General features: G+C 44.0%; 1 protein-coding gene and 1 non-coding gene across 2 annotated transcripts in view; one reads left to right on the top strand and one right to left on the bottom strand.

Moving 5' to 3' along the window:
- LOC121280566 (voltage-dependent L-type calcium channel subunit alpha-1D-like) overlaps window positions 1-25,976 on the bottom strand; it is a 676,393-nt gene that overhangs the window by 424,040 nt on the left and 226,377 nt on the right. The window contains exons 6-7 of the mRNA XM_041192702.1: window positions 25,422-25,618; window positions 2,848-2,951 (exon numbers count right to left, since the gene is read on the bottom strand). Coding sequence (XP_041048636.1) covers window positions 2,848-2,951; window positions 25,422-25,618 — 301 coding nt within the window. The remainder of the gene's footprint in view (window positions 1-2,847; window positions 2,952-25,421; window positions 25,619-25,976) is intronic.
- Window positions 11,921-12,039, top strand: LOC121280642. Its single transcript, XR_005943673.1, has one exon. It is a non-coding gene; the product is annotated as a 5S ribosomal RNA (ribosomal RNA).

Below are 25,976 nucleotides of genomic sequence, written 5' to 3'. Positions count from 1 at the left end.
AATTATTTAGCAGGAGTGATGACTTAGTTTGCCGTTAAAAAACCCAGCTTGTATAATATTTTTGGAGGTTTTATAATGACATTACAGCACAAAAGGGAAGCTCATGTCAGTTCAAGTGATATCTAAAGATTGCCATCTGCAGGGTCTTCAACATCACACCTTAAGGAGCAGGGCATCACTGACAGCAAATTCTCGACTTTAACACCCACCTGCGAATTTGCAGAGGTTGCTGTCAGTTTCACAGTTGTAATGACAGTGAACCCAACACTAAGCTTCACTGTCATTACAACCTCAAAATTCAAACCGATAAAGTATCTTACTCGGTATGTACTTCTTGCATTAATTCCTACATAATAATACTATTAAGCAAGCCTTTGTATAAACCATTATCATTACATGCCAGATTGTGATGTGCAGTGTGGTAGGGAAGTGGATCAAATTTGTCCATAGGTTTGGTTCTGCATAGAACAGAGAGGATAATTATCATGTCGCTGAAGTGAGTAATCTTACTTTCACTATAGCTATATTTAAAAATTTTCTGCTGTACAGAGAAATAAAAAGGATCGCTGTAAAAAATGCATGAAATTGGGTATTATTTTTGTTTTTATCTGTAATTAATATAATTTTACAACATATTCATTTACACATACAATATATTATACTCAAAACAGTGGCGCTAACAGAGATGTGCTAAATATCTTAGCCCATGATTAAAAGTATATTTATAATAGCTGCACCTAATACTGATAACGGATAGTTAGTACCCTGAATGTGTGCATAGCTTGTAATAGCTTCAGTGAACATACAGCGTGAAAGCTCTCATTTTGATCCACAGATACATCCAAATATAAATGGCTACCATAAACAGTACATTAAATATTAAGCATTCAATCAAAGGTTTACATTTTGTACAGTGCATGGACCAACTTAATACCAACACTCTATTCTTGCTCAAAATATGCTTGCTGATAGCAAATTCAAATAGTTTGTTAAAATCCTCTTGCTTGACCCTTCTGGTAGTTAACAGTTCAATATAAGGGAAGCTGACACAGTGGCACAATATGATGGCCTTCCAGTGCCCTTCTTCACGGTGGCCAGAAATAGAGTTGGACCATAATTCTTAAATAGCTAGTTCTTGATCTCAATTGTTGCATTGTTGGGAGATGTGAAGTGGGGCACAATCTTCTTATGACCAGCTATAGAATAGCTTTGGTGAAAATCTAGGAACAGATCACCAGCTTTCTCCGAAGCCAGTAAAAACATATAGCACAGGGAGACCACAAAAGAATATATAAGGGATAAAATTGTCCTAAAATAACTACAAAAATATAACTTATTATCAAATTAGTTTGCTTTTTATTTCAGTTATCTCTTATTTTCTGTCTCATTTAATTAGGTACCTAAGTGCATGTCCCATATCTTAACTAAGCAGATGAGTAGCTGAGTGCATTCTTGGTGTCTATCTGTGTAATCTGTGAGGCAGGTGCTGAGGGGAGCATTAAAAACATCTTAGGATGACTTAAACTCTATTTTTTTTTATCCCCTCTTTGGAAAGCACTATGCTTCTGTTTATCTCCCTCTGGTGACATGCACTTTGTAGGGAATTATAGTTATAAGGCTACACCATTTGAAATCATTTATTTATAAACTCCCACTTTAAAATAAAGTTATACTGGTGGAAGATTTATTCTATGCACTACGTCTAGTAGAGAATAAAATGTGTCTTTTAATAAACAGTCTTATGGCTGTTTTATGCAAAATGCACAAAAATTATTTTCCTTACAATGGATAAGTCTGCCCTCATGAACTGCTTGCAATGCACTCAACTTAACTCAATACACCAACTAATAATGTGTATTTTCCCCTACAGCCAATATGCTATTATAATGTAGTTATTCTAGTATTAACAAAAACTTACTTTATGAACTGAAAATATCCCACAAACATATAGATTTATTATAAAAAGGCATTGAATATGAACCAAGTAGCAAACTGAGTTTAAAAAATTAATTCTTCCCAGAAGAGAGTTGAAGAACTTTTTCCTATTCAGTCATGTAACAGAAAAACATGATAATTCAAGATTGTGCCCAAGAAAACTAATCACTCACACACAGCAATCTGTACATTAGAGATTCCAGGAAAGAGGAAATATTGTATTTTATTGTAAAAGATTGATGTATTAACAGTTGAAAATCACATGCAGTTAACTGTTCCAGATGCATTATTTCATAACAAGTGATAGCAACTTGTTACCTCAGAATAAATGAAGTGTCACAGTTTGCTCTCAATTCACTGTACCATGCATGCTCACCCATTAAAAACCAGCCTACAAACAATGCTGATGCACAATATCTCAATATGCATGCAAAAAGCATTTGTTTAAATAACAGCACCTCTAATGGAGCAGAGGCAGGTACACATAATTCAGCAGCTTACCCACTAAGTACACCAAGAACGAGGTTAAGTACAAAAAATGAGCCTAGGATGATTAGGCTAACAAAATATATCCATGGCCATTCTAATCCAATTGCGTCATTAACCTGAAAAATGGAGAATGCCTGTTATGGTTTTATGCAACTTAATGTAGCAAAGCCCTTCAGCCAGTCACTTTATTCCTTGGGTATCGGTATCAGCCTAAAAGATTAATGTAATTTTCTCATTTTTTGGGGCTGACTGCAATGTCAAATTAAAGTTAGAAAAGATTACATTTTTAATAGAAATCTGCACCAACACATCATTCCTCCCTTGTATGCAGAAAAAGGTTGGTATTTTTTGTCTTTTCCCAAAGTCAAGATGGTAACTGGATTTAGGACTTTGCATTCCAAACAAAATGAAGTGGAAGCTTACCCGCTCAATACACCAAGTACAAGATTAAGAACGAAAAAAGATCCAAAGATGACGAGACTGACAAAATAGACCCAAGGTAATTCATATCCCATGGCATCATTCATCTGTAAAGATGACAGTAAGTTATGTGTCACAGCCACAAAAGTGGTTTGTTAAATTAGCTATAAAAGTTAATATTTAAAACAAAGTGGATCCTTGTTTGGATAAATGAACCATCTATTTATTACTAAAAGCAATATTGAGTCAAAATGTTCCTATTATTAGTTAAAAATTGCACAAAAAAGTTAACTTGACAATGCAGAAATATTTACATACAAATTGTATTTCAAAATATAAAGCACACAGTTACATATGACTTTGGATCATTTAAAAGTTACTAAGAAGCCAGGCCAGTAAATAAGATAGTGAACCTCTGGGGCAGAATTTTATGACTGACGTGCAGTTGGCAGTGCCATGCGCTGACATCATGTGAGTGTCCCGACGTCAGCACGTGGCATCGTGATATTTAGGTGGGCGGGCGCTATGAAGCGCGATGCGCGCCAGCCATTAATTAAAGGCCTTATTAAGGCCCTTAACTCAGCAATTGAATCGGATTTTGAGGAGCCCGTGCGATCTTTGCCTTGGTGCACAGGCCCAACAGGCAGGCGGGTAACTGATTTTTTAACAAACCTCATCCACGGGCGGGATATGTGGGCTCAGAGGGGTTGTTAATGTCTTTTCTGAAGTATTTAATGCAGAAAGTGTTTTAAACTTGCCCGTGTGATTCTTAGCAGTTCAGATCGATTTCCAAAAGCTTTCTCTGCATTTTGAAGCTTCAGTTCAACAGTCTGCAGATAGTAATCTTTATCGGGCTGCAGCTTTCTGGAGACCTCCATTTAGCCTGGGTATGGGTTCTGACATCTTCATTGGAGGCAGCTCCTCTGAGGAGGAAGGGAGGGATAGAATAAGGGGGAGGCCAGGAGTGGACAATCAGCCTCCAGGGGAGCCACCTTTGGGAGGCCAGGCGCAGGCACAAGGGGCGCAGGACCAAGAGGTTGTCCAAGGTGGAAGGGGCCGCAGAAGGCGCCACTATCCTGCTGCCAGAGTATACGGGCAGCAAAGCAGCTACCTCAATATGACTGAGGTGCAGTGCCAAAGGAGGCTCCGACTATCAAGGGGGGCAGTCAACTATATTTGTCAGATGATTGGCCCTGAGATCTCCCCTAACTGTGTGGGCAGATACCCCATGCCAGTGGCTCTGAAGGTCACAGTTGCCCTCCACTTCTATGCATCTGGCTCCTTCCAGTGCTCGGTGGGTGATCTTTGTGTTGTCTCCCAATCAGCTGTCCACACTTGTGTCAAGCAGGTTACAGATGCTCTGTTCAGACGGGCATTGACCTTCATCCACTTCCACTGCGACCAGACAAGTCAGACACAGTGAACCAGAGGCTTCGCAGCCATTGCTGGCTTCCCCCGTGTCCAATGTGCAATAGACTGCACACGTGTGGCCATCAAGGCGCTAACAGGTGAGCCCGGTGCCTTCGTCAACAGGAAGGGCTTCCACTCCATGAACATGCAGATAGTGTGTGATCACAGGATGCAGATTCTGCAAGTTTGTGCAAGGTACCCAGGCAACTCCCACAACACCTACATCCTCAGATACTCTCAGGTGCCGGCGCTCTTCAGTGCTCCAGCTCGGCTGGATGGTTGGCTGGTGGGTGATAAGGGCTATCCCCTCAGAAGGTGGCTCATCACGCCTCTCTGCCATCCAAGAACAGAAGCTGAGGAGTGCTACAGTAGGAGCCACGGCACCACAAGGGCTGTGGTGGAGAGAGCCATCGGTCTTCTCAAGATGCGCTTCTGTTGCCTGGACCGCTCAGGGGGTGCACTCCGTACCCCCCAGATTACGTCTCTGTGATGGTGTAGCATGCTGCACTCTGCACAATCTTGCGCTGGAAAGGGGGGGATGCAGTTGGCGATGAAGACCTTGACGCAGTGGATGAGGCTGCACATGATGAATCCAGCAGTGGCTCAGAGGATGAGGAAGCACAGGGCAATGATGAAGGGCAGCACACTGACCCGCTACTACACTAAGGAGGCAGGGACTTCCGGAACACTTTAATCCAATGAACCTTCAGCTAGCTCCACACTCATGGATCAGCAGGACCAGCATTGCCTGGCGCTTCCACACGTGACACTTAGGTGCTACACTTTCCACCTCATCAGCTGTGACTAAGGGCTTAGCACAGAAACATCAATGTCCACTCAAACGCTCACGATATGTCTGTGAAACATACAAATACAGCACAAAGGAAACACCCTCAGCCATGGTCAGAAAAGTGGACTTTATTCCCACCAAAATAAAGCACAAACATCGCTCTGATGTACATAATGATATATTCCCTAATCAACACAAAATCACCAGTGACAAACCCGTGGAGTGCCTAATATGCCTTATGCTTACGTTAGCTGGTGTTACGTCTCAGTGCCACCCCATCGTTCGGAGTGGCTTGTGAGACAGCCTGCTGACTCTGATGTCCTGTTGGCCTCGATTACCTTGGCGGCCGTCCTCTGGTCCGTGGAGCCTGTGCTGGCCCCACCTGGGAGGGAGTGGCCCTCCCCTGTTGTCACAGCCGCAACGGTCACTGGCAGAGGGGCGGAGGAGCTGCTGCCCTCATCCGGAGTGCCCTGAGAGGAGCTCGCAGCAACGACAGGCAGCTGCTGCGCTGACATGAGGTCACATTGGACCTCCCTGCTTGCCACAGATGCATGGGCACTGAGCGGCGACTCGTGGTGCCCTGAACATCTCCCACTTGGCGAATGACCACCTGTGGCCATTAGCGCTGTTTGGGCTTGCAGATCAAAGCGTAACCCAATCAGAAGATTCTCAATCCACTGGAAGCCCCTCTCCAAGAGAATTGCCAATCTCTCAACGGAAGAAGCCTGAAGCTCTGTCCTGAGGTTCATGCCATCACTGACACTGCCTGGATCCACCACAGAGACCAAGTGAAGCACACCCTCATGCAACCCTGCCAGATGCTCCTGAGTACCCTGCTGCCTGTCCTGCAGCTGTTGCATGGCTGACATCTCCAGAGGCACATCATCACTGCCGGACTCAGCATGTGCCTGGTCCCCTGCAGTCCTCTGGCTGCCGGTGCCATCGGCACTCTCTGTCCGTGCCATCTCCTCCAGTGATTGTGAAGTGCCCTCTCCACTGTGCCCCGGGACACTAGCCGATGTCATAATCCCCACCAAAGTGTTTGTCGCTGTGCTGGTGCCTGACTCGCTGAAAGGATATGACGCAAGTTGCAAGTGTTGGCCCTCAGGTGTGGAGGGGGCACTCTGGACTTGCTGGTGGCGGCCATGCTGTGGTGAAGCTGAAATTAACAACAAGGACAATGCATCAGTTAGCGTTCAGTCAGTAACACCTTTCATCCCTTTCCCCCCCAGCCTAATGAGTTCACCTTTCAAGAACCTAAGGAGACAAACATTGGTGGGGTGGCAAATAGTCAAGAGCAGGCCCAAACATTACACACCCCTGCAGACAGGCTGGTCAGATGGCCTAAAGAATGCCACATGGAATGTTATGTGGATAAGTGTTCGGTTAAGCACTTGGGCAAGACAAGCAAGGTACGGCAATACATGAGTAATGGTAGGACCATGGGCAGACCCGTTAAGGTAGCAGAACAGGAACATAAGGCGTTTAACAAGGTAGAAGCCAGACTTGAACGCTAACTGATGATTTATTAGCTGAGGAATAGAATGGAGGAAAAAGGAGGTCATGTTGCAAGTGCAGAAAACACTGTCAATGCCACATCTACACTTCTGCGTTCAGTTGTGACCTGAGCTTCATGGGGGGGATGGCACTGGAGTGGGGAGAGTGCAGAGGTTCCTGGCCTGGATGCATGCTGGCCTGGAGAGTTGGAGTTATGAGGAAACATTACGTAAACTTGCGACATTTGCCATGGAGCACAGGAGATTGAGAGGTCACATTATTGACCTTCATACCATTATGAGGGTTGTAGAACACGTGGACAGAAGGCAACATTTCCCCTTGGCCCAGGGGTGACTAACGTGGTGGCATTTATTTAAGTTGAGTGCCATGAGGTTGACAGGTGAGATGCTGAGGACCTTTTGGACAGAGTAATGTGGGACACACTGGCTGAATGGGTGGTGGAGGTGCAAACCCTCCTAAGATGCAATTAGTCTTTGGATGTGCAGCAGCAATGCCATGGCAGGTTAGGCCATGGGGTAATGGTCACGAATGGGATAAGGCAACTTTGGAAGGTGCTAGAGACACGCATCCTCAAAGGGCTGAGGAACCTTTATGTATGACCCACACGTCTGACTGTATCAGTCTGTGAATGAGCAGTGTTGCTGCATTAATGATTGCAGCAATCATCAGTGCTTTGGATGGTGGGGAGACAGAGTGGATGGGACTGTGGCCCTCAAATACCTGGCCGCTGCACTCCAGCCTCGCTGACACCTGCTGACCTGGCCACCTGCCTCCTCCCTAGCTCCATGGCCTGCTCCTCATACGTGGTGAGGTGCTGCAACGCGGTGTGCCCACCACCAGTCCGCTGACGCTCCTGGATATTGCTCTCAGTTTTTGCCTGCAGAACAGAGAAGAGTACTTATTGGGGCTGATCGTTCATGTACTCTGCTCGCACACACCACACCCCAACCACAGTAGCCCATCTAAGGCCTCCAGCGGCTCCTATCCACACCACTGGTGATAGTTCCCAGAAGATAGTATGGCTGGTCCCAACCCCCTCCCCCAACAGCCACCTTGGGCACATTCAGCATCCATTACTTTGAATAACACAGGGGTCTTAGCGCCCATGGCAAGGAGGCGCAACTAGGTGTGGCGCCGAGGCCAGCAGAAGGCTCTTGGCCACGACACTTTAAGGCTCCCCTTCCACCATCTCATCACCATCAATAAGATATGTGTTGGAATTCTGAGCATGTGTCTAGCTGCCTCCCATGCAGGTTGCCCCCAGACTACTCAAATGCGACAAACACCAACATATGCTGCGGGGAGAACCCATCTTCTCCTCAACTACTAAGGCTGATGTAAGCATGGCCACTATCTGTTTGTCCAGCCAGCCTCCGCCACCCCTGCCATGCCTGCCTGATCACATGGAGGGCCCTCCTCCCATCCTCTGGAAACAAGACCTCCCAATGGTTGGACACCTCTTCCAGGAGGACAGCAAGGCAGGCATCGGAGAACCGAGGGGCACTGTGGCTGCCCGCTGGCCTACCGTGCAGCCTGCTCCCTTCCTCCTCCTCTGCCCTCACCTCTTGTGGTGCCCGGTCGCTGGCCATGGTCAACAACCTAAAGGAGGCTGCCTGGCCGTTCTTTATACAGACTGCCGGTTCCCCATTGGAACTGGTGGTCTGAACACGCCCGCCACCAATTTAATTTTCCCAATGAACATGGGGGTCTGAAATGCGCTGGGTGAGCCTTAATTGGCCCGCCCGTGCAAAATGGCAGCGTGGCCCGTTTCGGTAGCGGGGGTCGGCTCCCCGCCTGCCGTCGATTTGGTTGGGCCCGCCCGCCTGACAAACGCAAAATTCAGGCCCTGGATTCTGAAATAGGAGACTCAAGGTTGTTAATTATCCATAACCTGTCCATTAGCATCTATGGGCAGAACTTGGCGTTGGGCATCATGGTGGGCAAGAGCGGACAATATGGCAGGAAGGCCAAAAATTGGTCTCACGTCATTGTGAAATCAGTTTGCAATCGTCCGTCCTGCCCATCAATGCCTGGACGCATTTCCCACTGCCAGACATTAGGAACTTCATTTTCATACATCTGCATTTCATGATAATCTCTGCCTGCCAGAATCACCGGATCATCTGGGCACATCGGCCTGCACAACTGTACATAAGCGAAGTGTACCTGGTGAGCTGCACTTTGCTCAGGACTCCGAGGTTTGTTTGCCTATCTTGCTTCAGGTAGCACTCACGGTCATCAGCGCCAGGCTTTGCAGGTAGCACCACATCGCTTTTAGCAGGACTTACGGAAAGATCTCTACCTACCAGACCAGCTGTAAGGTGGGGTGGCTTTTCAACGGCTGCAGGGCTAGGGCTTGTTTGGAGAAGAGGCCTCAGGCAAGTGTTATGATCCCAGCTGAGGTTACCCCTGGACAAGCCTGATCCCAGAAAGGAACCCAGCTTGACAGATCTTAACTTTTAATTTGTTTGTTTAGATATGTGGAGAGGGCTACTGAATAGAATCACCGGAGTCAGGTAATGGCACTTTTGACAAAAGAATAAAATATTTACTAACAAGAAAAGATGAACTATATTCCCCACAACTATACTTTTACAGATATATACGGATTTGTAAGGATAATGCAAGTTACAAAATCTATCTTATACTCTAATGTTCACAGTGAGTACACAGTCCATATAAACCAATAGGCACCCTGTGGTCAAACACACCGCACTCTGAAACCAAGTGACAAATGCCACCTCAACCAGATGCAATGGATCTCTCTTCAACTCCCTCCAGACACTTGTCACACTGTGAGCCAACCAGTCTCACTGCACTCCGTCTTTCATATGAGGGTTACCAATCTCCACTCTCCAAGGACTCACTTTGGAATCTTCTCCCAAGCTGAAACGTTCTCTCAGACACCTTCCGCAAGGGTCCACCTCTAGGGTTTCGAATTCTCCTTCAGATATTACTCTTCCTGGGTCACCACATGCATTCAGCCTGTCTTCCACACACTCTCTCTCACTGACTCAGCATTGCTTCAAATGCCCATAGCAAAGAGTTACAGACCTTCAGTTGTCTCTTTGGGTCTTCTTGCCTCTTGCAAGCTGTTGTCACTTTAAATCTGCTTTCTGCAGCTTTTGTCTCTTTAAATCTGAAGCTTGAAACCTTTCTCTCTGCCCTCACTTTTAATTTCACTTAACAGGACCTATTCCAGGTTCCTGTCCTTCCTTTGACTAGAAGGTCTGCTTGGGACTTTCTCCTGTTCCACTTCCCTGGATTTTGGGGTCACTTCTTTAGCTTGGGACTTGCTATCTGCCCCTTTTGCTCCAGTCTCTCTCTGGCAGCTACTTTCAACCAATTTTAGCTTGGCACTGGCTATCTGCTCCTTCTAGGCTGCTTCTGCCTGGCAGCTGTCTTCAAAACCTGAACTCAAAACTAGTTCTTTCTGTGTGTCTGTGAAAGGGACCTGCTCTCTGGATCCCTGTTGCTAGGAAACAGTGCTGTTTTTTTCTACTCTTGTGTTTGCTTAACTTCTTATGTTGTAAAACTCTCATTAGAAATGCAAGCCACCCTTTAAGGTGAAATTAAAACTCAATTTTACCTTTCTTAACACACAGATACAGAAGTACAAATCAAACTTAAACATTAAAGCTAAACCTCATTCCTGACACCCACAAATACCAATATAACTTACTTGAACTATCTCTATTTCCTAACACAAGGGAAGAGGTTGCAGGTCAAGGGGAAGGGGGGTATCCCAGGGTGTGTGTAGGGGGGCACGTGTTCATCTGTGCAAGTGGCTTCAAGATGGTGCAGACTGAGGAGGCAGTCTTCATTGGAGATAAGGAGAGATGGAGAAGTGAGGGCGTGTGTGAGTGAGTGGTGATGTCCCTTGAGCTGGCAGTGAGTGAGATGTCTGCGAATGCAACAGTCTAGAGTGATGACCCTGACCCTGGTGGCACGGATGAGATCTTTCACCCTCTTTCTGCACTGGATGGTCAACCTCTTCTGTCAGCGTTAGCATTGACCACCACTGCCACCACCTCCCAAGCCAGAGTGGTGAGATTGCTGGACCTCCTGCGGCCAGAGCTGGGGTGGAGGACATCATGGATGGCCTCCAAAATGTAGTCCAGTAAAGGGTCATTGAACTCTTCCTGGCTTTCAGGGCCATGTCTTCACTGGGGCACTCTTGGGCTGCTAACATTGAGATCTGTGTACGTAGCTGCAGTTTAGATATGGCATCAGGAGTGCGGAAACAGCGTGGTAATGGCGTGGCAGGCAATTCAGATGCCACCCGCCAGTGAGATGGTATGTTTCCTGTGGCTGCATAATTAAGGAGGTGGGAAGCAGACGATACGGCGTGAAAAGCCACCATTGCGGCCAGTGGGTAAAATGTCCTTTTTCCCACCCACTACTGCAATTAGTGTAAATCTGGGAAGATTCCTCCCTACATTAGGCACATGGAGTCAGTTCACATATGTAAGCTGATGGCATTCCTCTTTACATCTCTGCCACCATAATTGAATCCATAACTGACACTGTGCTTGTGGCTAAGAGTAGAGAGTGATGTTCTATCCAGGGATAATTCTGTTCAATGTATATATCAAGATCTAATTAAGCCGAGAAGGACTGCTGTTAAAGTTGGTAGATAATACCAAAAACGGAGGGGTAGTTAAAGTATTTATAAAATGAAAGAAAACTGCAAAGAAACATTGCTAGTACTGGGAAAATGGAATTTGATGTAACTAAGTATTAGTTGATTCTTTTTGGTTAAAAAAATAACAGCTGTACTGCTGTGGAAGAGGGACAAGGGACTACAGATTCACTATGCATAAAATGCTGGTAAGGCTGCAAAAAATTTAACATAATTTTAGATTTTATATGAAAAGATATTGGCTGCAAAATCTGGCTCTGCAGTGCCATTGGTTTTGGCATGACAAAGCTTCAGCAGATACAAAAAAAACTGGTGGGATCCACACCTGCTGACTTCTGGTGCAGCCCTTGCTGATTGCCAAATTTGGCAGGGTGATATAGTGGGTGTCCTAGCCTTGAGCCAGAAGAATGAACGGTGGGCAGATTGTTATGTAAGTCAGCTTCTAATGTTGATTTTACCATTTTACACCTCTCAGGTCTTGTTAATAATCCCTCTTAAACACGCAGGCACAAAGGACCCCTTATTAGAGATATTATAAGGGATCACCGTTCAAATTTCAGCTGTGGTGATTCTGACTTTCTTTTTTTTTTCAATTCCTTCATGAGATTTGAGCATTTTTGTTGTTCATCCCTAATAGCCCTCGAGAAGATAGAAATAAGCCATCTTCTTGAACCTCTGCAGTCCATCTGGTGTAGGTGCACCTACAGTGCTGCTGGGCCTACGGCCATACTAGTCTGAAAACGCCTGATCTCGTCTGATCTCGGAAGCTAAGCAGACTCAGGCCTGGTTAGTACTTGGATGGGAGACTGCCTGGGAATACCAGGTGCAGTAGGCTTTGCTTGGCCTAAATAGCCAAGTGGTTATGGTACTGGGTTTGTAACCCCAAGATCAAGAGTTCAAATCTCACAATGGCAAACTATGAAACAATGTAACTTCATCTGAAACAGATGGAAACGGGTTTATACTCGAAAGAGTTACAGTGCTGCTGGGATGGAATTTCCCCAGGATTTTGAATTAGGTATAGTGAAGGAATAATGATATAGTTCAAAATCAGGATGCTCTGTGGCTTGGAGAACTTGCAGCTGGTAGTATTCCCATATGTCTACTGTCCTTGTCCTTCTAGGTGGTAGAGGTTGCACATTTGGAAAGTACTGTCGAAGAAGCTTTGGTAGGTTCCTGTAGTGCATCTTGTATATGATACACATGGCAGCCACAGTGCACTGGTGGAAGAGAGTAAATGTTTAAGGTGGTAGATAGGATGCCGATCAAGTGGGCTGCTTTGTTCAAGGCTTCATGAGTGTTGTTGGAGCCACATTTCATGCAGGCAAATGGATAGTATTGCATCACATTCCTGACTTGTGCCTTGTAGATGGTGGAAAAGGCTTTGGGGAGTCAGGAGGTGAGTTACTGTCTACAGAATTCCCAGTAGCCACAGTATTTATATTGCTGGTCAATGGTAACCCCCAAGGATGTTGATGGTAGGGGTTTCAGCAATGGTGATGTCTTTGAAAGTCATGGGGAGATGGTTATATTCTCCGTTGTTGGAAATGGTTATTGCTTGGCATTTGCGTGCATGCATGTTACTTGCCACTTATCAATCTAAATCTGAATGTAATCCAGGTCTTGCTGCACTGGGACATGAACTACTTTAGTACTGTGCACATGTGAATGGTACAGAACACTATGCAATCATCAGCAAACCCTTCTGACCTTATGATGGAGGCGAGGTCATTGATGAAGCAGCTAAAGAGCCTTGGGTCTAGGACACTAACCTGAGGAACTCCTGCAGTGATGTCCTGAGAGGTGGGGGTGGGGAGGGTGCGGGCAGAGATGATTGGCCTCCATCAACTACAACCATCTTCCTTTATGCTAGGTATGACATCAACCAGCGGAGAGTTTTCACCCGATTCCATTAACTTTAATTTTACAAGGGCTTCTTGATATCACACTCAGTCAAATGCTGCCTTGACATCAAGGGCAGTCACTCTCACCTCATCTCAAGAACTCTTTTGTCTATCTTAGGACCAAGGCTGTAATGAGATCAGGAGTCAAGTGGCCCTGGCAGACTTCAAACTGAATATCAGTGAGCAAGTTATTGCTGTTTAAGTGCTGCTTGATAGAACTGCCAATGACAGCTTCCACCATTTTGCTGATGATTGAAAGACAACTGATAGGGTAGTAGTTAATAGATTGGATTTAGCCTGTTTCCTATGGACAGGATAAATCTGGGCAGTTTTCCACAATGTCGGATAGATGAGGCTCGGGGTTAGTTCTGATGCACAAGTCATTGGTACTACTGCCGGGATGTTGGCTGAGCCCATAACCTTTGCTGTATCTACTGCCCTCAGATGTTTCGTGATATCACATGGAGTAAATCAATTTGGCTGAAAACTGGCATAAATAATGCTGAGAACATCAGAAGAAGGCCGACATGGATCTTCCACTTGGCACTTCTAGCCAAAGAGGGTCGCAGATGTCTCTTGCACAGATGTGCTGGGCTTCCCCATCATTGAGGATGGGGATATTTTTGGAGCTTGCTCCTGGCATGCTCTCCTAAACTTCTCATTGCACCAAGGTTGATCCTGTCAGTTGATGGTAATGGTAGAGTGAGGTTTATGCTGGGCCATGAAGTTACAGATTGTGTTGAGTACAATTCTGCTGCTGCTGATGGCCCACAGAGCTTCATGAATGCCCAATTTTGAGCTACTGGATTTGTTATGAATCTATCCTATTTAGCAATGCAGAAGTGCCACACAACATGACACACAGTATCTTCAGTGTGAAGATGGGGCTTTGTCTCCACAAAGATTGTGCAGTGGTCACTCCTACTGTCATGGAAGATGCATCTACAACAGGTAGATTGATGAGGCGAGGTCAAGTAGGTTTTCCCTCTTGCTGGATCTCTCACCACCTGCCGTCAGCCTAGTCTGACAGATATGCCCTTTAGGATTCAGCCAGCTCGGTCAGTGGTAGTGCTACCGAGCCTGTCTTGGTGATGGGTAATGAAGTCCCCCACCCAGAGTACATTTTGCATTCTTGCCATCATCAGTGCTTCTTCCATTTGGTGTTCAGCACAGAGGAGTATTGATTCATTAGCTGAAGAAGGGGAGAGGATGGTAAGTGGTAATCGGCATGAGGGTTCCTTAACTGATGCCATGAGACTTCATGGGGTACGAAGTCAATATTGAGGACTCCCAAGGCAACCCATCCTGACTGTACACCACTGTGTTGCCACCTCACTGACAGGACAGGCCCTCATGGAATGCTGGTGGAGTTGTCCAGGACATTGGCTGTAAGGTATGATTCAGTGAGCATATGATTAAGTCAAGCTTGACTTGCCTCTGGGGCAGCTCTTCAAATTTTGGCACAAGCTCCCACATGTTGGGAAGGGGGTCTTAGAGGACTTTGCAGGGATAGGATATGATGTGCCGCTGTATTTTCCACTGTCTGGGTCGATGCCAGCTGCTCCTTCTGGTTTTATTTCTTTTTGACTTTTCTGTAGCAGACGGGGGGGGTGAGGAGAAATTTTTTCTCTCAGAAGGTTGAGAGTCTTTGGAACGCTCCTCCCAAAAGAACAGTGGGTGCAGGGTCATTAAATGTTTTTTAAGGCAGAGGTATATAAATTCTTGACTAACAAGGGTGTCAAAGGGTATTAGGGGTAGGTGGGGATGTGGAATTGAGGCCACAATCAGATCAGCTATGATCTTATTAAATGGAAGAGCAGGCTCGAAGGGCCGAATGGCCTAATCCTGCTCCTAATTCATACATTCATATCAGAAATCTCTCATCCCTGGAACTGTTCTTTTCTGCACCCTCTCTAAAACCTTTGCATCCTTCCTAAAATATCACACCCAGAATTAGGCACAATACTTCAATTGAGGCTGAGCCAGGAAATTTTATAAAGGTCCATCATAACGTCCTTGCATTTGTTCTCTATGCCCATATTTATAAAACCCAGGACTCTGTATACCTTTTTAACACTTTCTCAACCTGCCCTAGTACCTTCAATAATTTGTGTACATATACCTCCAGGTCTCACATTCCAGCACCCTCGTTTGAACTGTATGTTATAATCCTGGACCAGACCCACAAATTTTTGGTTTGGTCTGGTTAGGGACCTGTAACATTTTGTTCAAAGTAGATGAAGTTTGAGATCCCAGGTACTTAGTAAGAGAATAAAGCTACAAGCTTCCACATTTTTTGAACAAAAAAACCTTTACTATTCAAAGCCAGGAAAGTAAAACAATTTACAATATTTATCTTATACCCTAACATTCAGAATTAACATGAGTTACATGTGAATTAACAGGCAAACTGTGGTCAAACACACTACACTGGACAATACATGGCAGGTGCAACCAAGACAGATCCCACAAGTTTTTCAGCAACCCACCCAGACGTCAGTATCCACCGAGGCTTACAAAATCATTAAAACTCTGTCTCCCTCAAGAGGAATCCCAAACTTTTCACTTTCGAAGATCAATTCTCTGAAGTCCCTCAAAGACACTCAGACTGCCTCAACAATTGCTCACTTCCCAGGGTTTCAATTTCATCTCCCGAGACTACATTCCCCAGATTCATGAGCCTGTGCTCCACCACCAACTCACAGGCACAACTCCAGTTCTTCAGCCCTGCTGAGCACTGCACCACTGCTCCAAAGGGTTACCTTTGCCCCAACAGTCTGCAGCAAGGAGTCTCCAAACTTCCGCTGCCTTTTCAGCTCTTCAGGGTTTCTCCTGAACCTTCAGTACTTGCAGCCTGACAACAGCAGCATTTTTATTGCTTGGAGCCTCTTTCATTCTGCTCCTAATTCAGGACAAAATTATCAAGTCACGTGGACGTGGACAAATATGGGTTAATTAAGTAAAACCAGCATGGATTTCTTAAGGGAAATCATGTATAACTAACTTGTTGGAGTTCTTTGAAGAGGTAACAAGAAGGGTTGATGAGGGCAATGCTGTTGATGTGGCATACATAGACTTCCAAAAGGTGTTTGATACAGAGCTGCATAGCAGACTTGTGAGCAAAGTTATGGCTTATGGAATAAAAGGGACAGTAGCAACATAGATACTGAATTGTCTGAGTGACAGGAAACAGAGAGTAGTGGTTAAAGATGTTTTTCGGGGTGAAGGAAGGTTTGTAGTGGAGTTCCCGGGATCAGTGTTGGGACCCTTTGCTTTTCCGGATATATATTCATCGACTAAGCCTTGGTGTACAGGGCATAATTTCAAAGTTTGCGGATGATACAACACTTGGAAGTATTGTGAATGGTGAGGTGGATAGGTAGAACTTCAAAAAGTGGAAAGGATGGGCTTGTTGCAGATGAAGTTCAATGCAGAGAAATGTGGTGATTCATTTTGGTAAGAAGAACATAGAGAGACAATATAAAATAAAGGGTACAATTCTAAATGGGGTGCAAGAGAAGAGGGACCTGGGTATATGTTAATATTTCATTGAAGGTGGCAGGACAGGTTAAGGGAAAAGTTAATAAAGTATATAGTACCCTGGGCTTTATTAACAGGGGCATAGAGTACAAGAGCAAGGAGGTTATGTTGAAATTGTGTAACTCACTAGCTCCGCCTCAGCTAGAGTACTGCATCCAGTTCTGTGCGCCACACTTTAGGAAGGATAAGAAGGCATTAGAGAGGTTGCAGAAAAGATTCACTAGAATAGTTCCAGGGATGAAGAACTTCAGTCGTGAAGATAGATTGGAGAAGTTAGGACTATTTTCCTTAGAGAAAAGGCTAGGAGAAGATTTGATAGAGGTATTCAAAATCGTGAGAACTCTAGACAGAGTAGGTAGCGAGAAACTGTTCCCACTCATGAAAGGATCAAGAACAAGAGGGCACAGATATAAAGTAATTAATAAAAGAAGCAAAAGTGAGGTAAGGAAAAAATTTTTCACACACCGGGTGGTTAGGGTCTGGAATGCGCTGCCTGGGAATGTGGTGGAGGCAGATTCAATTGAAGCATTCAAAGGGGAATTAGACTATTATCTAAAAAGGAAGAATGTGTAGGGTTATGGGGAGAAGTTGAGGGAATGGCACTAGATGAGTTGTTCATTCAGAGAGTCGATGCAGGCACAAAGGGCCAAATGAGCTCCTTCTGCGCCAAAACAATTTTGTGATTTTCTCCTAGTGGTTTCTGTCTCCCGTGGTTCCTACTCGTGGTCTCCTTCCGGTGGTCCCTTCCCCAGTCCACTATTTCTCTCTGTCCCCTCTCCCTGTCCCGGGAATCCTCTGTGTTATGGCACCCCACTCCTGGGTCCCGTGATCAGGTTTCTGCACCATGTATTCCCACGCAGGTGCACAGGGAACTTGTCCCGGCCCAAAGATCTCATAATGCTGAATTGCGCATGCGCAGTTCACTCCCAATCTGTTGAAGGGTCATGAGCACTCGAAACGTCAACTCTTTTCTTCTCCGCCGATGCTGCCAGACCTGCTGAGTTTTTCCAGGTAATTCTGTTTTTGTTTTGGATTTCCAGCATCCGCAGTTTTTTTTTCACCATTATACTTTGTTTCCTTACACTCAGCCAACTTTGTATCCATGCAGCCACTGTCCCTTTTATTTCATGGGCTTCAACTTTGCTGAAAAACCTATTATGTGGCACTTTATCAAACACCTTTTGGAAGTCCGTATATATCACAACAACCACATAACCCTCATCAATTCTCTCTGTTATCTCATCAATAAACTAAATCAACTTAGATAAATACAATTTTCCTATAGCATATCCGTGCTGGCTTTCCTGAATTAATACACACTTGTCCAAGTAACTGTTATGTCCAGAATTATTATTTCTAAAATTTTGCCCACCATTGAGGTTAAACTAACAGACCTATAGTTGCTGAGTTTATCCTTACACCTTGTTTTGAACAAGGGTGTAATATTTGCATTTCTCCAATACTTTGCCACCACCCCCACACCTAAGGGGATTTGGAAAATTATGGCCAGCACCTCTACAATTTCAACCCCTACTTTCCCCAGATGCAACCCATCCAAGCCTGGTGACTTATCAATTTTGAATACAGCCAACCATTCTATTAACTCCTTTTTATCAATTTTTAGCCCATTTGGTATCTTGACTACCGTCTCTTTCACTATGACTCGGACAGTATCTTCTTCTTTGTAAAACAAATGCAAATCGTGTCCCTCTGCCTCCATGCATGCACCCACGTTTTGGTCCCTAATTAGCCCCACCCCTCCTCTTACCACTCTTTTTGGATTCCCTTTAATGTTAGCTGTCAGAATTTTATCAAGCTCTCTTTGCTTCACTTATTTTCATTTTTTCTTCCCTTCTGAACTCTCTATATTCAGCCGGTTCTCACTAGTATTAATCAACCTAATATCTGTCATATGCACCCCTTTTCACCTTACTCTCTATACTCTATCTCTTTTGTCATCCAGGGACTCTCTTTGGGTTGCCCTACCTTTACCCATGATAAGAATGAACTTCGATTGTAACCGAATTATCTATTCTCTAAAGGCAGCCCAATGTTGCATTACAGTTTTACCTCCCAATTTGTGATTCCAATTTACCTGGGATAGATTTGTTCTCACCCCACTGGGTGGCCCTCTCTAATTATTTTTTTCTACTCTAGATTGCTCCTTGGCCCTTTCCATAGCTAGCCTAAAACTTATGGTACTATGATCACTATTCCCTACATGTTCCCCTATTGACACTTGTCCAACCTCAGTCCCCAGAAGCAGATCCAGCAATGCCTCCTTCCTTGTTATATCAGAAACATAATGCATCTCTGCCCTTAACACAATTTCCAAGCCAGTATACATTAGGATAATTAAAATTCCCCATCATCACTACAATATAGGTTTTACACCTTTCTGTAATCTCCCTGTAAATTTGCTCCTCTATTTTTCCTAATAGTTAGTGGCTTATTGAATACACCCAGTAGCGCATAAGAATTTCTATTGTTTCTTAATTCTAACCGAAGAGATTCTGTCCTTGATTCTTCTAGGGCATCTCTCTCTCCAGCATGGTAATATTTTCCTTAATCAATACTGCAACTCCTTTTAATTTCTGTACTTCCCTGTCTTTTCTGAACAGCTTGCATCCAGGAATATTTAGAACCCAGTCCAGCCCTCTTTCAAGTCAGCTCTCTGTTACTGACATGACATCATATTCACATGTTCTGCACCTGTAGCTCACCAAACTTATTTACCACATTTGTGCACTGTAAACCTAACTTGGTGCTTATTGCTTTCCCTTTTAGGCTGACCTCATCTAATACCTACTTATTATTTGAATGCTTTCTGTTCCTCCTAAACTTTTGTACAAATTGTTTCCCTTGCCAAAATAGTTTAAAGCCTCCCAATAGCACTAGCAAACCACCTTGCAAGATATTGATCCTGATACAACCCGACTGACCTATACAGATTCTACCTTTCTTAGAACGGTTCCTTATGCCCCAGGAATGTAAAGCCCTCCTGTCATGAAGAGATATTAATGTCTATAATGTTATTGGAAATTATTTTTAAAGAGGTATTGTAGTGGGGTGTGTGTCTGTGTGCGTCTTAATTGGATTAAAGCCAGCTATTCTGGGTGCTTTGATGTATAGTAGTTTTGAGGTGTTAATTAGATAAACAGTAAGGAGGATAGAAGGTAGTGTAAATTTGCATTTGTTGAGTAAAGCATTCAAGAGTGGAAGTAAAATCTTGCACCTAGCTGGGTGATGCCAAGCAATGTGGTTATATTACTAATAAAGTTAGTGGGATGAAAATGTTATTGTTAGAAGTTGTGAAAAAAAGCCTAGTGATATCATGGAAAATTTATATTCAAAGAAAAAGCTAGGTATAAACAGAAAAAGTTCCTGTGTGTAAGTCAGAGGCATTTAAGATCTAACCAGCCTATAAACCTACAACAGTGTCTGCAAAGGAACCAAATTGCAAGGGTCCTCATTTTGAATTCATAAGGTCAAATGTGCTTTGCCTGGTTTCTGTTTAAAGTCAATGGGTTACCGTTGTCTTGGTGGAGATTTACCTGGAGGTGTTAATTTAGGGATTTGTTTAAAAGTTATTATGGTAGTAATTTGTCAACACATATATGTGTTTAATTTGTTGTTAAATGAACAAATGTTTAATTTAATTTTATATAAAACACCTCTCAAGGCTCGGTGGTCTTATTCCTGAATTCAGAGCTGCATCTCAAACATACCAATTGAAAATGTAAGTTATGACAGTTGTTCAAGTTTCCCTCTGGGGTTTGAATAACTCAGCCTTTACCAACTGCATTATCATAACACCTCCCTCCTGCACCATCTCTCCAGCCTCACAGTCATTTATTCTATCCTATTTCTATACTCCTTGTGCCTGTGCCTATCCTTCTGCTCCAACTCAGCTCTACCTCTCGTTGGCTGTACATGGCTGCTGACTTTGTGGGAGGATGCTGTAGATGACCTTGTATGATGACCTCAAGCAGCTCTAGGCCTACATCATCTTGGCATGGGCAGCAGAATGAGCTGGCTGACTGATAGGCAGCGGGAAGGGCACTCAAGATGTAGCAGGGTGGGTGAACAAGTGCTGTCATCCTAAGAGAGGACAGCAGGCAATGCCACCACCACTCACACAAGATGGCACTTCAGCACTCATAGCAATGTGTTGTAGAACAGATTGTTGGACCACTGTGAGAACCTTTAAGTCCCTTTGCACTATAGTATTCACAGCTATGAAAGCAGTAGTAGTCAGGGTTTTTGTGGCAAATACTTGAATCGGACTTTCCACTGCAGCATCCAAACATTGGATGGCTTGTGCGTGTGCTACAATAGAAGCTGAGACATCAGCCAACAGACTGTGCATCATGGTTGGACCTGCAAGTGTTCTCATGGAGTTGGCCACCACTTTCATGCAGGACAGGATGGGCTCCAAGCTGTGCACAAAATCCTGTGCCAAGTTGGTGCCAGGCTCTTGCATGCTCGAGAATGACCACAGGTTTTCTGGCAGGCCTTCCAATGACTCAAACATTTCTGTGTGCATGCCCATCAGCCTTTCCTCTACAACGCCCCATTGAAGTCTTCATCTGCAGCAGAACTCGTGTCAACCTTGCCTTCCTCTGAGCTGTCACTTGTGCTACCTTTGTCTCCTGCCCTGGCTGCAGGCCATTCATACCTGCTTCCTCACAATGTGCAAATCCTGTCTCTAAGCTATTGGACATGGTCTGTTTCTGAGCTAGAGGCTCTGAGTGTGGGAGTGAATTTCTTCCTCATTACTGTCTTCCTGCTCTTCTACTTCCTTCTCTTCCACCACTGCCTAGGCAGGTGGCAGTTCTAGGGTATCTGAAAGAAGAAAGGCAGAAGACTAGGGTTGTAATGAGTGAGCAAAGCAAGACCACCTACTGCTTGTAAATCGGATGAAATTATAGGATGAGGATTTAGCGGGGTGTGAGAAAAAGAAATAGGTATTAGCATACTATCAGCTTCGATGGTTAAAGCCCCGCTGCTGTTACTGCCTCAGTCATGGTGCCATCCCCTCCATCAGGGTAAGGACATGGCAGTTGTGTTTGTCCACTTAGATTCTGCTTCCTGCAGTTATGCGTCACCTTGCACTATAAGAAAGTGGGAAGGTCAGTGAATGCAGTGCAATGGTTTAGGAGATATGTCTGTCATAGTTGAATAGCTGGCAGCAAAGCTAAATGATGTAGTGCACATGGACTTCCAAAATGCAATTGGGAAAATGCCACACAACAGACTTGTGAGCAAAGTTATAAACCATGGGATAAAAGGGACAGTAGCAACATGGATACAAAATTGGCTGAGTGACAGGAAACAGAGAGTAGTGGTTAATGGATGTTTTTTGGACTGGAGAAGATTTGTAGAGGAGCTCTGCAGGGGTTGGTGTTGGGACCCTTGCTTTTTCTGATTCATATTAATGACCTAGACCTTGGCGTACAGGGCGCAATTTCAAAATTTGTGATTGTTATGAAACTTGGAATCATAATGGGGATGATAGTGTGGAACTTCAAAAGGAAATAGACAAGTTGGTGGAATGGGCAGACAACTGGAAATTTGTTCAATGCAAAGAAGTGTGAAGTGATTCATTTTGGGACAATGAATGAGGAGAGATAATATAAAAGAAAGAACATCATTCTAAAGGAGGTGCAGGAGCAGAGGGACCTGGGTATATATATGCATAAATCACTGAAGATGGCAGGAAAAGTTGACAGAGTGGTTAATAAAGCATACAATAGGCTTAATAGGGACATACAGTACAACAGCAGGATTATGTTCAACTTGTATAAAACATTGGTTCCGCCTCAACAGGTGTGGCATCCAGTTTTGGGCGCCACACTTTAGGAAAAATGTGAAGGCATTAGAGACACTGCAGGAAAGATTTACAAGATCAATACCAGAGATGAGGAACTTCAAATTACTTGAATATATTGGAGAAGTTGGAACTGTTTTCCTAGGACAGGAGAAGATTTGAGAGGAGATTCCAGAGAGGTATTCAAAATCATGAGGGGTGTGGACAGAGTAGATAGGGAAAAACTGTTCCCACTGGTGGAAGGATCAAGGACAAGAGAGCACAGATTTAAAGTAATTGGCAAAAGAAGCAATGGAGGCATGAGGAGAAACTTATTCAAGCAGCACGTGATTAAGATCTGGGGTAGCTTTTTCCAGTCAGCGAATGGGGGTGGAGTCCGCTCGCTAACACGTAAGATGATACGGGCATGCGTCCTGACGTCTCCCCGCGTCATTTAGTGATTGTCAGTTCAGCAGGCACGCAGCCAAGTTGGCTGCGCGCCCACTGACCTGTCAACGGCCTATTAAGGCCATTGAAAAACTAATTTAAGTGGTTAATGGACCTGCCTGTCCAACCTTTAGGTTGGCGGGTAGGCGAAGAGCCCAGACGGCCTTCAGAAAAAGCATGAAACCTCATCCACAGGCGGGATGAGGTTTCATGAGGGATTTAAAATGTTCAGAATATTTTTCAATAAAAGTAATGGCCATGTCCCAGCTCATGTGACAGTGTCACATGAGGGGACATGTCAGGAAAAATTTTTCCAGCCTTTAAAGAATTTCTATAACTTCAATCGATCTCCCTGAGGCGGTACTTTACCTCAGGGAAATCTGTGCGCTCTTTCGTGCACACGCGTGAAAGAGCACACTCCCAGCTCAGGGAATTCACCCCCCACTTGCACAGGGGAACGCACAGCCTTAATTGGCCCGCCCACGCAAAATGGCAGCGTGCCCCCAACAGTGAGCACCAATCAGGAACACACCCGCCCGGGCCTGCTCCTGCACAACCCCCCCAACGGGGGGAGAATGCTGCCCCTGGAATGTGCTGCCTGAGTGTGGTGGAGGCAGGATTAATCAAGGCATTCAAGAGGGAATTGGATTATTCGCTGAAAAGGAAGAATATGCATGATTATGGGGAGAAGGCTGAAAATGGCATTAGGTGCATTGCTCATTTGGAGAGCTGGCACAGACACAATGGACTGAATGGCCTCCTTCTGTGGAGTAACAATTTTGTGATTCTGTGATTCTGAAATGTGTGAGAGTAAGGTGAAGCTATGAATGTTAGGTGTGATTCCTGATTGACAGATTTGAAAATACCTGAGACTAGTGGTGCAATTGGTGGGATATAGCATTTGAAAATGCGTTTACTCATCTTGGCCACTTGAGTAAGGTAATTGAACTTCTTGCAATACTACATCCAGGTCTTCAGGGCTAGACTCCTGGCACTGACTGCCGCAGCCTAGTACTCCTATTCCCACCTTCGGGTTTGTCTGCAGGGCCTCCTGGGTAGATGGCATCTCTCCTTCTCTGCACTTCCTAGATCAAGGCCTCCAGTAAAGTGTCAAAGAATCTTGGGGCACAATTGCTGCCATGCTTTGCCATACTTCAGTGTTCTTCTTTCTCACACTTTCTTCTGCAACCGACTTCAGCCCCTTCTCCAGCAAGAATGCACCTCCCCTTTAAGAGGTGCAGGCTGGCTTTAGTAATACAGATTAGTTTTAAGTGGTGACAGCCTTTCACAATTCTGCACCCGTTGCTCAGGTGTGCAGCATTCATCAGTGTGCTTAGTGCTGGTTGCATATTCCAATCATTTAAATGTGCAGCACCAAGTGTTTTGGTGCCTGCATCAGAAGTAACAGGCATGGATTAATCAGTACTCCAGTGCCAATTTTCTGGCCAAAATTCTTCATTCCAAACCATTCAAACTTGCTCCACTGTGGCCCTGCAATGTCATGCAGCCCTAAGTACCTGTCTTTTTGCTCTTCCAACTTTGGACTTCTTCACAATCCTTCTTCATCCACTCCATCTCAATGGCAGAGGCTTCAAGATCTCAGTCCTAAATTTGGAAGAAGCTCCCCAAACAAATCTTCCACACTCTCTTCCCACATCCAAGAATTTCCTAAAATCTATCTCTTCAAACATGTCTTTTGTCAATTCCATTCAATCTTCTGGAAATGTTTGGCATCCATTCTTATGTCTTAAATGCCTTCGGATTTTTTTTTTACATTAAAAGCACAATCTGAAATCAAATACATTGTACATTGAAATACTTATAAAGTACCCAAACAAGCTGTACTGGGTTACTGGCTGGCTTGCATTGCTATCTAGCCAGAGAAACCAAAGCTCTGTGTTTATATAAACAGTCAGAGAGTTATTTTCTAACATTAGAAATTAAAAGCAGTGCAGAAGAAGCTGGTTAGAGATTGCTTAAACTCACCTTATGAATTAACAAGTTAATATGAATAAAGTATTATGAAAGGTACCATTAGTAGGCAGCATTTAATGCTAAAATTGCATTCAAGTGTGGGAGTCTGAATGGCCAACATTTTGTGAAAATGTTTTGTCTCGATTATAACATTTACTCATCCAAATTTTTGTAATACAAATGTTGTGTATATAAAGTATATCACATCAGTTTTCAGCTCTTAAATCAGAAACACTAGCTTTCATGAGAGAGCTCCAACCATGACAAATGCTTACTTTAATTTTTCAAAAATATCAATTGTGGATTTTGATAAAGGCCAAAGTGCTATCGTAATTATAATCTATAAATTAACTGTATCTTTTCTGAGAAATGCCAACATAAGGCAAATTTTAAATATTTGTACTATTTTGATATATGGAAAACAATTATTTATTTCTACAGATAAATTGTCACACAAATATTGTGTGAAGAACATACTGCATACTGCTTCTGATATTATTTGAGTCATCCATATTGAAATGCACTTTCTGGCCAATCACTTACCCAATACAGGACATCTGTCCATCCTTCCATAGTTATACATTGAAAAACAGTCAGCATTGCAAAAGCAAAGTTGTCAAAGTTTGTGATGCCTCCATTTGGACCCGGCCACCCACCCCTGCATTCTGTACCATTCATGGGGCACTGGCGACCATTCTCTGAGAATGCACAAGGTGCTGGCTCATCTTCTGCTATCACATCTGGAAACAGAAGGTGGTAAGTCATATTAGCTTAAGTAATTAAACTTTGAACTTAATTTTAATACATCAAATATAAAAAATGCTTGTTTATTATCTGTACAATAAAAATGTAAGTTAAACAACTAGAAAAGCAAATTTTAGTTTAGTAATAATCATAAAACATAATTCAGTAACTCTATGAGGCACATAAAAACCAGGCAGGCAGTCAAAGTTTGAAAAAATGTGTATGAATCTTTTTGTTAATAATAAAAGATCCATTTTTTGAGAAAATGCAATGGGCCAAAATATGCTGTCAACATAATGGTGAGCACAATGGTGAGAGCATATGCGCATTAAACACGAATATCCAGAAACTGCT

The sequence above is a fragment of the Carcharodon carcharias genome, chromosome 7 (assembly GCF_017639515.1).
Source record: "Carcharodon carcharias isolate sCarCar2 chromosome 7, sCarCar2.pri, whole genome shotgun sequence".
NCBI classification, from domain to species: domain Eukaryota; kingdom Metazoa; phylum Chordata; class Chondrichthyes; order Lamniformes; family Lamnidae; genus Carcharodon; species Carcharodon carcharias.
Note: the sequence above shows the minus strand (reverse complement) of the source record. Positions and strands in the feature narration are given on the sequence as shown.